Raw genomic sequence first — 15,380 nt, 5'->3', positions numbered from 1 at the left:
AATGACGACATTTGCTTTATTCAAGCGATTTCATTGGTTAGTATAATAAGATGATGGATAATCGTCCTACGTCATTTTTAAAGTAATATGCGATTGGCTGAGAAAAAGAAAAGTTATAAACGCGAAACCAGGGAACCCCTGCAAGGCGTACTCTCGGTACACAGTCACAGACTATCTCCTGACTTCACGATAACCTTTTTTGACGGTGAAATTCCGTTTGCTTTTAAATTAGAAATTAATTGTACATTTTCATGAATACTTCAACTATAATTCGCCGAAAGTAATAGAGTTAATTTTTCATCGATAGCGAACAACGGACGGAAAACTCAACAAACTCGGGCTTTCATGCACAAGAAACTGTTCACTCGCCAATAACTGTAACTAGGTATGTATCTCAAAGGACAAGTATTTCCCGCTATGCATCGTTTGTAAGGTTTTCTTAGATTATTTGACAAAGGAACAACATATCCACACATTACCACCTTTGTGACAAGATGATCACATATACATAGAGTTGAGCTCGACCTCGATGTTTGCATAGTTCTCTGCTATACATAATGATTTGTGAAGGGAAATAAGTTGATTGAAATATCTCCGATTTACATTACAGATTGAATACTTAATGGGCAGAGCGACAAATCTGAATTATTCTAAGTTACATGTGGCGTATTGATCTATTCTGCTTTTGTTTAAGGAATTGCCTTGATATTCCCCACCGCTGTACGGACCTCTTTTTAAAACTTTTTAGTCAGGAAATGGACATTACCGTAATAATTATACCATTTCTCAACAACTTTTTATTTCATGATCTTGAATGAGAATTATATTCACTTACTTAGAAAGGCGTTCATTTGGATATTCTGTTATGCTAAATCTATACAATATGTTGAAATATAAAAGCTAACACAATTATTCAAATCACTGCGGTTCATGAATGAACTCCAGGCAACGAACGTTAGACGATAAACGGGCGACGATCACCGCGAGTTACCTCCCTTCATACACCAAACGAGCAAATTTAAAACTGGGAAATCGAACACGTTTCATACCATAATCGAAAACAATAGCACATGTTAAGCATTGACTTCAGTTACTTTTACCATCGTTTCGCATGTTTTTCTTGGAATGAATCAAAAGGAGATGTATGCGCAAAAGTGATCAGTATACAGTTTTTCCGCATGGACCAGCACATATGTATAGACATTCACAGATTTGTATACTTTATCTGATATTTTCTTAATCGAATCACTTGACAGGTGTTAATTTTTCACCTTTGACCTTTACATATTCATTACAAAAGCTAATTTCCGCCATTTCTAGGTGAAAGTTTCTTTCTCTAATTAAAAACAAATTTAAATCGATGAATGACAGTAGTCTATAATTCCATGAGCGAGGCGTTTTGAGTTACTTACGATGAAAGGTTTCCACACAATTTGCACATTAAGTGGGCGACATTCTTGAGAATCGAACCAACAACACCCGGTCACGTTCCGACATTTATGTATGACTGTAAATTTTGGGACATACACTTTGTGGGCGTCTCCCGTAAAATCTCTGACCCGTACTATTTCCGGTCTGGGTTGACTGCATTCACCTAATGGTCCCGTCTTAATCTCCGCATAATGTTCCAAAGCTTTCTGCATTACTGTAAAAAACACACGATAAAATGTAAAAAAAAAAACACACTATAAAACGTGAAAGCACTCGATAAAATGTGAAATCACACGACAAAATGTAAAAAACATGACTATACTGTCAAATACATCAATCATCAGACATTTGTCAAATGACCATCACTGTACACTGTCAAATAAATACGTCATTGTCAAATACGCGACTTCACTGTCAATTCAAAACGACATCATTGTGTGTCAAACACTCACGTTATCATGGTTAATTACATATATCACTTTCAAAAATAAACGGCATCATTGTCTAATATACACGAATCCACTATCAAAAACACACAGCACTGTCAAAAATAAACGGCATCATTGTCTAATATACACGAATCCACTATCAAAAACACACAGCACTGTCAAAAATAAACGGCATCATTGTCTAATATGCACGAATCCACTATCAAAAACCCACAGCACTGTCAAAAATAAACGGCATCATTGTCAATATACTATCAAAAACACACAGCACTGTCAAAAATAAACGGCATCATTGTCTAATATACACGAATCCACTATCAAAAACACACACAGCACTGCAAAAAATACTATCAAAAACACACAGCACTGTCAAAAATAAACGTCATCATTGTCTAATATACACGAATCCACTATCAAAAACACACAGCACTGTCAAAAATAAACGGCATCATTGTCTAATATACACGAATCCACTATCAAAAACACACAGCACTGTCAAAAATAAACGGCATCATTGTCTAATATGCACGAATCCACTATCAAAAACACACAGCACTGTCAAATACTCAAAATAACACTTAATTGCTTACTTTACTGTCAAATTCACACGACATCACTTTCAAATATACATGGCATCTCTGACAAATACTAACGACGTCATTGTCAAATACGACAACACTATCAAATATGAAATACTTTACTGTCAAAGGCATACGGCATCAGTGTCATAAATTCAAATCAACGACAAAGAAATAATTAGACATCAGATACATTTCACTATCGCAGTAAATTACTCGTGACCCTGGTGTTTACAGATGCGTCCTTAAGCTTACTGATCATTCCTATTTTTGTTAAGTTTTTGTTCGATGACTAAGAACCATACAGTTTACACCTATAAGATGACTGACTTACCTACACGATCTTCATCGTTATAATCCCATTCATCATTATAGTAATCATAATCCCTTTTATGGGACCCTGATATGTCATCTATGACGTCAGAACTGTCCTCGTTATCAATCAGTCTTGAGATATCATCGTCTGATACACTACTATTCACTAGAAACATTCGTATGACGTCATAATGGGTCCTCAGGTCTAGTATATTCCTCTCAAATTCCTCTAAAGCGATTGGCTTGTATATGTTGGGCTCCTACAAATAGACAAAACAAATGTACGTTAGAATAAATAGAAAATAAACAAAAAACAAAATTATCAAATATCAAAACTGCGATCGTGGATCAAGATCTGATGTCCACGCTCACTAACCAACACCTTTCATCAAAGAAAGAAAGAAGGAAAGAAAAAGAAAGAAAATTATTTCACAAAGAGTACTTTAATGAAAATAGTAACTGCGTAATTACGTATAGACAGGGGGAGTAAGTCGAACGTTCCTAGAAACTTCGAACGAATTTCGCTATGATTTAAAAATCATGACTTATGTATTCTGGCTCTGTTGCGCTTAGATAACGCGTGTATACATACAAAACTGGTTTTTTTTCTTTCTTTTTTTTTCTTATTTTCAGGAAGTTACCCCTGCATAATTTCAAGTATTTTTTTATTTAGTTTTGCAGGAAAAGCTTGATATGCATCTGATTTGAATCATGTCCATGGTGTTGAAAATGAAACAGAACACCTTTGTTACCTGACAGCTTTTCTCTTTAATTACTCATGTTTAAGAGCGAAACCTAGCGGAGAGAAGTTGAACCGTATTTTAAGGGAGATAATCCCGTCGGTACATGTCCAACTATTATTTTTTTTCAAGTTACTGAAATGTTACAGAAATTGGGATTTGGGAGAAAAGCGGATAACTTGTAGATATGTGATCTCACTACCGATTTACTTCACATAATGGCGAGTATTTTTCTGCTACAATGGAGATGATTAAAGGCTGCCACCAGCGTACTTTAGGAGAATCAATTTAAAAACAGATTCGATAATGCAAATTATACATGAAAACATGCTACCATCTTAATCAAACAACTTCCATTGTGATACTACTATAATGTCGGTGACATCTGCTTTCAAACTCAGATTCACTTTAAACCATCCCTTTTTTCCTGCACAGAACTTGTATCAAGGAGATATTTAATTCACCTTGTCACTTCGTGTGTGTTGGTTCAGGCTTGTCTGCTCTGATTTATTGTGAATTTGACAGACTTAACTTAAACCGAATTTGAACACCTTCGTGTCTCGCATTTTAAAGTATTATGATTAAACGAATCCCCGAATTAAACGTAGTGAATTTCCAAGCATTAAAAAGAGTGTTTTTCGACGATTCAAATTTTCGCGGTTTTGGAAAATGGATTCACTAATTTTAGGACATAGACATTTTCTTAATGAACCTACCAAATTGTAGAATAGAGTCTTTATCAAAGGTTTCTATCTAAAGTCGAAAACAAAATAGTAAAATATTACCAATATAGGCAAACGAATATGACAGAGATCCTTTAAGAATTAGTTAAAATGGTGCGTCAGCTCATTTTGTATTTAAAAAATAATATTTCGATAAAATGTTTTAATAAACACTTCTGTCACTTACTGAACAAAATCTTTCTGATACGGTTACTATGTCATCCGAGTACCTGTTTATTCCTATTAGTAACGATATTACTCTGCTTAAGTGAGTTTCGAGTACAGTGTATACCGAAGTTTCGATAGCAATCACACATTTTAAATTCAAATGCTTACAAAAAATCTGGTATGCTTAAAAAATATAATAATGTAATAAAAATTCCGAGATGTCAAAACGGACACACAAGATGGAACTATGAAATCACACGAGTAAACGTCAAATCTGCAATCTGCATAAATTCATATTCATTTTAAATCATGTTTTGATATATGTGCATATGCACTTTGAATTTAAAACAGAAACATTAATTGAGTGCAGACCCAGAGCGATATCTTATACAATGGGTTGTGTAATCGTTTTATAGATTCAAGTCAAATCCTTTCATTTGATAATGTCGATTTCAGTATGACGTCATCACATCAAATCACGTGGTGAGGAGAAATGACAACTCAATCCCAAACCTAAAATTATCAAGGTCGACAGACAATGTGTATATTTTGTAGACTAATTATTCGACAGATACACGTGGGAGATTTCAAATAAACCACACAAATGTTCATTTGTGAACTATCAAACTGATCGTAAAGTCTTATTGAGTTTACTTATCACAGGAAAATTCAGATACGAGATCTTTGATCTCTCCGAAATACAGGGCTTGATCAAACAGTTCCTGCATGTCTACATGTGTTTGAAGAACAAAATGGTATTTGTGGATATCTTAAAACAGACTGATATGATATGCCTAAATTACTTTGCGTATATAAAAACATGTATATATCGAAGTTTTGATTAACTCTGGTTTGATATATACGATCATCTCAAGACATGTACTTTTTAAGAAAAGTTAAAGGATTTTACATGCAAAACAGTCGACTATAAAGATATTAAGAAATAGTTTGCTTAATTAATTGTTGCAATATATCGGGATTCGAAGAAACTATTGTAGAACATTTAAATTCCGTAAGGAATTTACTGTCGTTGAATCGTTGCTACTCTAAAATCATGGAATCAAATGCCAGCGAAAACGTCATTTTTTGAAAAGCCACGAAATTTGAGTTCCACGAAAATGAATACAGTATCTAAGAAAACGATTAAATACAGGCGGATGTTAAAGACTAGACACAGAGATAGCCATACCATAATCATCCTCGGGACCAGGGGGAAATCACACTCAATGGTCATCTTCGGGACCAGGGGTAAATCAGACTCAATGATCATTCTCGGGACCAGGGGTAAATCAGACTCAATGGTCATTCTCGGACCAGGGGTAAATCAGACTCAATGGTCATCCTCGGGACCAGGGGAAAATCCCACTCAATGATCATCCTCGGAACCAGGGGAAAATCACAATCAATGGTCATTCTCGGGACCAGGGGTAAATCACACTCAATGACCATCCTCAGGACCAGGGGAAAATAACACTCAATGATCACCCTCGGGACCAGGGGTAAATCACACTCAATGATCATCCTCGGGACCAGGGCAAAATCACACTCAATGATCATTCTCGGGACCAGGGGAAAATCACACTCAATGATCATCCCCGGGACCAGGATAAATCACACTCAATGATCATCCTCGGGACCAGGGGGAAATCACACTCAATTATCATTCTCGGCCCCAGAGAAAATAACACTCAATGGTCATCTTGGGAACCAAGGGAAAATCACACTCAATGATCATCTTCGGGACCAGGGTAAATCACACTCAATGATCACCCTCGGGACCAGGGGTAAATCACACTCAATGATAATCCTCGGGACCAGGGCAAAATCACACTCAATGATCATTCTCGGGACCAGGGGAAAATCACACTCAATGATCATTCTCGGGACCAGGGCAAAATCACACTCAATGATCACCCTCGGGACCAGGGGTAAATCACACTCAATGATCATCCTCGGGACCAGGGCAAAATCACACTCAATGATCATTCTCGGGACCAGGGGTAAATCACACTCAATGATCATCCTCGGGACCAGGGTAAATCACACTCAATGATCACCCTCGGGACCAGGGGTAAATCACACTCAATGATCATCCTCGGGACCAGGGCAAAATCACACTCAATGATCATTCTCGGGACCAGGGGTAAATCACACTCAATGATCATCCTCGGGACCAGGGTAAATCACACTCAATGATCACCCTCGGGACCAGGGTAAATCACACTCAATGATCATCCTCGGGACCAGGGGTAAATCACACTCAATGGTCATCCTCGGGACCAGGGCAAAATCACACTCAATGATCATTCTCGGGACCAGGGGAAAATCACACTCAATGATCATCCCCGGGACCAGGATAAATCACACTCAATGATCATCCTTGGGACCAGGGCAAAATCACACTCAATGACCATCCTCGGGACCAGGGAAAAATCACACTCAATGATCTTCCTCGGCCAAAGAGAAAATAACACTCAATGATCATCCTCGGGACCAGGGGGAAATCACACTCAATTATCATTCTCGGCCCCAGAGAAAATAACACTCAATGGTCATCTTGGGAACCAAGGGAAAATCACACTCAATGATCATCTTCGGGACCAGGGTAAATCACACTCAATGATCACCCTCGGGACCAGGGGAAAATCACACTCAATGATCATCTTCGGGACCAGGGGAAAATCACACTCAATGATCATCCCCGGGACCAGGATAAATCACACTCAATGATCATCCTTGGGACCAGGGGAAAATCACACTCAATGACCATCCTCGGGACCAGGGGAAAATCACACTCAATGATCATCCTCGGCCCCAGAGAAAATAACACTCAATGATCATCCTCGGGACCAGAGAAAATCACACTCAATGACCATCCTCGGGACCAGGGCAAAATCACACTCAATGATCATCCTCGGGACCAGAGAAAATCACACTCAATGACCATCCTCGGGACCAGGGCAAAATCACACTCAATGATCATCCTCGGAACCAGGGCAAAATCACACTCAATGATCATCCTCGGGACCAGGGGAAAATCACACTCAATGGTCATCTTGGGGACCAGTGGAAAATCACACTCAATGATCATCCTCGGGACCAGGGCAAAATAACACTCGATGATCATCCTCGGGACCAGGGGAAAATCAGACTCAATGATCATCCCCGGGACCAGGATAAATCACACTCAATGATCATCCTCGGGACCAGGGGAAAATCACATTCAATTATCATCCTCGGGACCAGGGGAAAATCACATTCAATTATCATCCTCAATGATCATCCTCGGGACCAGGGCAAAATCACACTCAATGATCATTCTCGGACCAGGGGAAAATCACACTCAATGATCATCCCCGGGACCAGGGCAAAATCACACTCAATGATCATCCTCGGGACCAGGGGAAAATCACACTCAATGATCATCCTCGGGACCAGGGGGAAACCACACTCAATGGTCATCTTCGGGACCAGGGGAAAATCACACTCAATGATCATCCTCAATGATCATCCTCGGGACCAGGGGTAAATCACACTCAATGACCATCCTCGGGACCAGGGGTAAATCACACTCAATGATCATCCTCGGGACCAGGGCAAAATCACACTCAATGATCATCCTCGGGACCAGGGCAAAATCACACTCAATGATCATCCTTGGGACCAGGGGGAACAACACTCAATGGTCATCTTCGGGACCAGGGGAAAATCACACTCAATGATCATCCTCCGTACCAGGGGTAAATCACACTCAATGACCATCCTCGGGACCAGGGGTAAATCACACTCAATGATCATCCTCGGGACCAGGGCAAAATCACACTCAATGATCATCCTCGGGACCAGGGGAAAATCACACTCAATGATCATCCCCGGGACCAGGGGAAAATCACACTCAATGATCATCCTCGGGACCAGGGGAAAATCACACTCAATGACCATCCTCGGGACCAGGGGTAAATCACACTCAATGATCATCCTCGGGACCAGGCATTATAGGGAGGGCGGGTGGCGGGTTGGCGGTATCACGAGAGGATGGCGACAAAGGTAGAAAAATGAGTGAGATGATATTGATAGTAACAAAGAGGGATTATACCAGGATTATGCGACGTAAAACAATTGTTGATATGTGTGTTTTTAAACTCAAACTCGAGTAAATCAAATATATTAAAAAGTGAACTGAAAATCTACACGAAATAAATAGTCAAGATAATTAAAAATTTGCACATTTCTTTTAACCGTTATCGAACTGCATATCGATTGCTTTAACGAAACTCTCTTTCTTTGAGATACTTTTTACATACTTGTTACTTTTCTAATAACACTTAAGTATTTTGGATTTTTGTTGTATCATAGCTGTCAGTTTTCAAATTTCGTTAATGATTAAAAGATATATAGCACACCCCCAACAACGATTGGGCTACTGTTATCAAGATTCATCTCAGAGAGTGGTCTAGAAAAAATCTACACATAACAAATGACGTATTCATGTCAGCGACCAAATCAACATGCCTCACTTATTGAAAGAAGTAATCGACTAAAATATACCCTTCCAGTCAAATGATTTCGATAAGAAGGCGCGCTATCTTCCGTGCAGACCCCCGCGCGTCCTTGAAATATGAAATCTTATCAACACTGGCTTGCCCTAACGTTCACCTCACAACTCGTATAAACTTTCACGTTGGGCAAGATAAACTCTATTGCGCAGTGTACTTCCTTTACTTAAGGGGACTTTCATCAGAACGAAGCAGTCTGGAGGCTGTGTTTTTTAGTTTCTCTAACATAGGTGTAAATTGGTTCTCAGGTGTTCATGTACTGTACAGCTAATGACTATCTCTAATTATTTTGTCATGAAACCGGCAGAGGTCACTAATACCAAGCCCTTCTCCCCTTAAATAACAAGAAGACTCGACGGAAATTGTCTGAAGCCGTAACGAAAAAAATGAGCTACCGTTATGGACATTCTTGTGGTAGAATTTTCTTCGGACAGCGTTTCATCAACATATTTCTTAAAGATACATGAAAAGTCTGTTCCCGGACTTTTATTGATCTGTTTTGATTTTTTTCGAATTCCTTTTCTAAAGACAGTACTTTTGTAGTATCCAAGAAATAAAAAAAAATATGACATTTTTTCAGAAATGAAGTTTGACAATAATTGGAAAGAAAGAGAGATACCCTTTTTGTAAGTTCCCGATTAATACGTTTGACATTATAGTTAACGTTAGTCAGAAGAGCAATATACTGTTTGATAACAAGAAAAAAATGGCAAAAATGCTAAATAAAGGTTTTGAAATATAGCGACCAGCTATTATTAACAAAATCACAGTCGTGACGTGTCATCACTGTTAACCCTTTGATTCAAACATTCTAAGGATTGCGACAAAGTCTTATTGTAAGCAGTAATCAGTCATTATCAAAATATTCATAGGTGCTTGATTCTAGCTCAGAAATCTATCATAAGCCAACAAGACGTGGCAAAAAGCCAACGGAAATCCGAGTGAAATGTATCTTTGAGGGCACGAAGAGGACCAACTCAGTTTAGTTATCACGAAGGAAATCTACCTTAGAGGAGAATACCGCAGAAAACTTTGCATCTCGTCGTATCGCGCTGATTATGTTGATGGTGTTTGTTTACATCTTTAAATGTTGTGTAAACAACAGGTAATCTATTCCGAAATTGAGTTTTATGGTTTATGGAAAAAGACGTTTGAGATTTGAGATATCTCGATTATGTAAACCACACAGTTAATGCCTGGCTATTGAAAATAAATGATTTAGTGCGAATGGAGAATTCCCACCTGTGTCAATGAGCTATGTAAGGTATTTTTCTCAGATCAATCACGTCTATCCAGTGTTATTCAGGAATTATGTCTACCTCTAAAAACCTCTTGGAAAATTTTGACGAAAATATACCACTCGCAAAACAGAAAATTATTAGATCTGAGAAAAGATTAACACTATTCACAGATACTTCTTTTCAATCAAAGAACATTTAAGATAAAACAAAAATTCTTGATAAACTCATAAAATCTTGTTGAGGATTTTTCTGTCTCGTATTTTAACTCATAAGAATATCTCAAGTCTATTTAACGAGATACATATCTGGGTCCATAATAAAAAGAAAGAACAGAATGCTACGGGCAACCCTGCTGATTACATATCAGACAGTGGTAGTCCTGCCACGCGCAGCAGTAACAGCGATATACCCGTGCTTTACGCGTGTGGTGCCTGCTGATTGAGTAAACCGTACTCTTATTATAGTGTCTGCAATAATGTTATTGTAGCATTGGAACTAAACGCGTATTGAGTACGTTTAAACTAAATAGTTAGCATATCTAAATTGATATGTTAAAATATCAGCAGAATGATTTCCGTCGTTGTCGTGGGGGTTATGACTGGCTAACGATATAAGCATGGAGAGTTATGACTGGTTAGCGGTGTTATGGAGAGTTATGACTGGTTAGCGGTGTTATCGTGGAGAGTTATGACTGGTTAGCGGTGTTATCATGGAGAGTTATGACTGGTTAGCGGTGTTATCATGGGGGAGGGGTAACTGGTTTTTATAATTTCAATAAAGCAGTGTTAACTTATATATCATTTTGCATCAAACACTTGCTGTTTTGAAACTCACTGAGAAACATATCAATCATCCATCGAATATTGATGTCGAAGTACATCACTCCGAAACATGGTATTGCATACTAGCACCGACTATCCATAATGATTTTCATGAACTGGAACATTTAATAACGATGTTTTATATGGAAGGACAAGAAAACCACTAAGATGGAATATTCCAAAAACGTAACACTGAAGTCGACATATCAGGAGTTCTACTGCGACACCAGGGATCAATACTTTATTCAGAATGAGTGGTGACAGTGGCGTAGCCAGGATCTTAAGTTGGAGGGGGCAAAAATCTGGCAACGCCGGCGAAGCCGTGCGTCGCGGGCATCGAAGGCGCGAAGCTTTGGTAAGGGGCTGGGGGCCCTCCCCCAGATAATTTTGAAAATTTTGGCTCCATTTCCTGCATTTTGAGCGTATTTTGAAGGAAAATAACGGATTTACACGTTTCACAAAAGTCATCTCTGGGACAATTGATTCAGAATGAGTGACGACACCAGGGAAGAATGAGTGACGACACCAGGGATCAATACTTCATTCAGAATGAGTGGTGACACCAGGGATCATTACTTCATTCAGAATGAGTGGTGACACCAGGGATCATTACTTCATTCAGAATGAGTGGTGACACCAGGGATCATTACTTCATTCAGAATGAGTGGTGACACCAGGGATCAATACTACATTCAGAATGAGTGACGACACCAGGGATCAATACTTCATTCAGAATGAGTGGTGACACCAGGGATCATTACTTCATTCAGAATGAGTGGTGACACCAGGGATCATTACTTCATTCAGAATGAGTGGTGACACCAGGGATCATTACTTCATTCAGAATGAGTGGTGACACCAGGGATCAATTTCTTCATTCAGGGAATGAGTGACCAGGGATGAATGAGTGGTGACACCAGGGATCATTAATTCATTCAGAATGAGTGGTGACACCAGGGATCATTACTTCATTCAGAATGAGCGGTGACACCAGGGATCAATACTTCATTCAGAATGAGTGGTGACACCAGGGATCAATACTTCATTCAGAATGAGTGGTGACACCAGGGATCAATACTTCATTCAGAATGAGTGGTGACACCAGGGAAGAATAAGTGACGACACCAGGGATCAATACTTCATTCAGAATGAGTGGTGACACCTGGGATCATTACTTCATTCAGAATGAGTGGTGACACCAGGGATCATTACTTCATTCAGAATGAGTGGTGACACCAGGGAAGAATGAGTGGTGACACCAGGGATCATTACTTCATTCAGAATGAGTGGTGACACCAGGGATCAATACTTCATTCAGAATGAGTGGTGACACCAGGGATCAATACTTCATTCAGAATGAGTGGTGACACCAGGGATCAATACTTCATTCAGAATGAGTGGTGACACCAGGGATCAATACTTCATTCAGAATGAGTGGTGACAGAATGAGTGGTGACACCAGGGATCATTACTTTATTCAGAATGAGTGGTGACACCAGGGATCAATACTACATTCAGAATGAGTGGTGACACCAGGGATCATTACTTCATTCAGAATGAGTGGTGACACCAGGGATCATTACTTCATTCAGAATGAGTGGTGACACCAGGGATCATTACTTCATTCAGAATGAGTGGTGACACCAGGGATCATTACTTCATTCAGAATGAGTGGTGACACCAGGGATCATTACTTCATTCAGAATGAGTGGTGACACCAGGGATCATTACTTCATTCAGAATGAGTGGTGACACCAGGGATCAATACTTCATTCAGAATGAGTGGTGACACCAGGGATCATTACTTCATTCAGAATGAGTGGTGACACCAGGGAAGAATGAGTGACGACACCAGGGATCAATACTTCATTCAGAATGAGTGGTGACACCAGGGATCAATACTTCATTCAGAATGAGTGGTGACACCAGGGATCAATACTTCATTCAGAATGAGTGGTGACACCAGGGATCAATACTTCATTCAGAATGAGTGGTGACACCAGGGATCAATACTTCATTCAGAATGAGTGGTGACACCAGGGATCAGAATGAGTGGTGACACCAGGGATCAATACTTCATTCAGGGAATTCAGTGAGTGAGTGGTGACACCAGGGATCAATACTTCATTCAGAATGAGTGGTGACACCAGGGATCATTACTTCATTCAGAATGAGTGGTGACACCAGGGATCATTACTTCATTCAGAATGAGTGGTGACACCAGGGATCATTACTTCATTCAGAATGAGTGGTGACACCAGGGATCAATACTTCATTCAGAATGAGTGGTGACACCAGGGATCAATACTTCATTCAGAATGAGTGACGACACCAGGGATCAATACTTCATTCAGAATGAGTGGTGACACCAGGGATCATGAGTGGTGACACCAGGGATCATTACTTCATTCAGAATGAGTGGTGACACCAGGGATCAATACTTCATTCAGAATGAGTGGTGACACCAGGGATCATTACTTTATTCAGAATGAGTGGTGACACCAGGGATCATTACTTCATTCAGAATGAGTGGTGACACCAGGGATCATTACTTCATTCAGAATGAGTGGTGACACCAGGGATCAATACTTCATTCAGAATGAGTGGTGACACCAGGGATCAATACTTCATTCAGAATGAGTGGTGACACCAGGGATCATTACTTCATTCAGTGAGTGACACCAGGGATCATTACTTCATTCAGAATGAGTGGTGACACCAGGGATCAATACTTCATTCAGAATGAGTGGTGACACCAGGGATCAATACTTCATTCAGAATGAGTGGTGACACCAGGGATCAATACTTCATTCAGAATGAGTGGTGACACCAGGGATCAATACTTCATTCAGAATGAGTGGTGACACCAGGGAAGAATGAGTGACGACACCAGGGATCAATACTTCATTCAGAATGAGTGGTGACACCAGGGATCAATACTTCATTCAGAATGAGTGGTGACACCAGGGATCAATACTTCATTCAGAATGAGTGGTGACACCAGGGATCATTACTTCATTCAGAATGAGTGGTGACACCAGGGATCAATACTACATTCAGAATGAGTGGTGACACCAGGGATCCATACTTTATTCAGAATGAGTGGTGACACCAGGGATCATTACTTCATTCAGAATGAGTGGTGACACCAGGGATCCATACTTTATTCAGAATGAGTGGTGACACCAGGGATCATTACTTCATTCAGAATGAGTGGTGACACCAGGGATCAATACTTCATTCAGAATGAGTGGTGACACCAGGGAAGAATGAGTGACGACACCAGGGATCAATACTTCATTCAGAATGAGTGGTGACACCAGGGAAGTATGAGTGACGACACCAGGGATCAATACTACATTCAGAATGAGTGGTGACACCAGGGATCAATACTTCATTCAGAATGAGTGGTGACACCAGGGATCAATACTTCATTCAGAATGAGTGGTGACACCAGGGATCAATACTTCATTCAGAATGAGTGGTGACACCAGGGATCAATACTTCATTCAGAATGAGTGGTGACACCAGGGATCATTACTTCATTCAGAATGAGTGGTGACACCAGGGATCATTACTTCATTCAGAATGAGTGGTGACACCAGGGATCAATACTACATTCAGAATGAGAGGTGACACCAGATTCAATACTTCATTGAGAATGAGTGGTGACACCAGGGATCAATACTACATTCAGAATGAGTGATGATACTTCCAGAATGAGTGATGACACCAGGGATCATACTTCATTCAGAATGAGTGGTGACACCAGGGATCATTACTTCATTCAGAATGAGTGGTGACACCAGGGATCATTACTTCATTCAGAATGAGTGGTGACACCAGGGATGAGTGGTGACACCAGGGATCAATACTTCATTCAGAATGAGTGGTGACACCAGGGATCAATACTTCATTCAGAATGAGTGGTGACACCAGGGATCAATACTACATTCAGAATGAGTGGTGACACCAGGGATCAATACTTCATTCAGAATGAGTGGTGACACCAGGGATCAATACTTCATTCAGAATGAGTGGTGACACCAGGGATCAAATGAGTGGTGACACCAGGGATCAATACTTCATTCAGAATGAGTGGTGACACCAGGGAAGAATGAGTGACGACACCAGGGATCATTACTTCATTCAGAATGAGTGGTGACACCAGGGATCAATACTTCATTCAGAATGAGTGGTGACACCAGGGATGCATACTTTATTCAGAATGAGTGGTGACACCAGGGAAGAATGAGTGACGACACCAGGGATCATTACTTCATTCAGAATGAGTGGTGACACCAGGGATCAATACTTCATTCAGAATGAGTGGTGACACCAGGGATCCATACTTCATTC

General features: G+C 39.9%; 1 protein-coding gene across 1 annotated transcript in view; it reads right to left on the bottom strand.

The window, feature by feature from the left end:
- The window catches only part of LOC132559025 (uncharacterized), an 86,800-nt gene that overhangs the window by 5,750 nt on the left and 65,670 nt on the right, over positions 1-15,380 (bottom strand). Inside the window, exons 3-4 of the mRNA XM_060223623.1 lie at positions 2,793-3,033; positions 1,413-1,645 (exon numbers count right to left, since the gene is read on the bottom strand). Of these exons, the coding sequence (XP_060079606.1) occupies positions 1,413-1,645; positions 2,793-3,033 (474 nt within the window). The remainder of the gene's footprint in view (positions 1-1,412; positions 1,646-2,792; positions 3,034-15,380) is intronic.

This window comes from Ylistrum balloti, unplaced genomic scaffold (assembly GCF_031769215.1).
Source record: "Ylistrum balloti isolate Yb309-2 unplaced genomic scaffold, AGI_CSIRO_Ybal_v1 Utg370842, whole genome shotgun sequence".
Lineage (NCBI taxonomy): Eukaryota > Metazoa > Mollusca > Bivalvia > Pectinida > Pectinidae > Ylistrum > Ylistrum balloti.
Note: the sequence above shows the minus strand (reverse complement) of the source record. Positions and strands in the feature narration are given on the sequence as shown.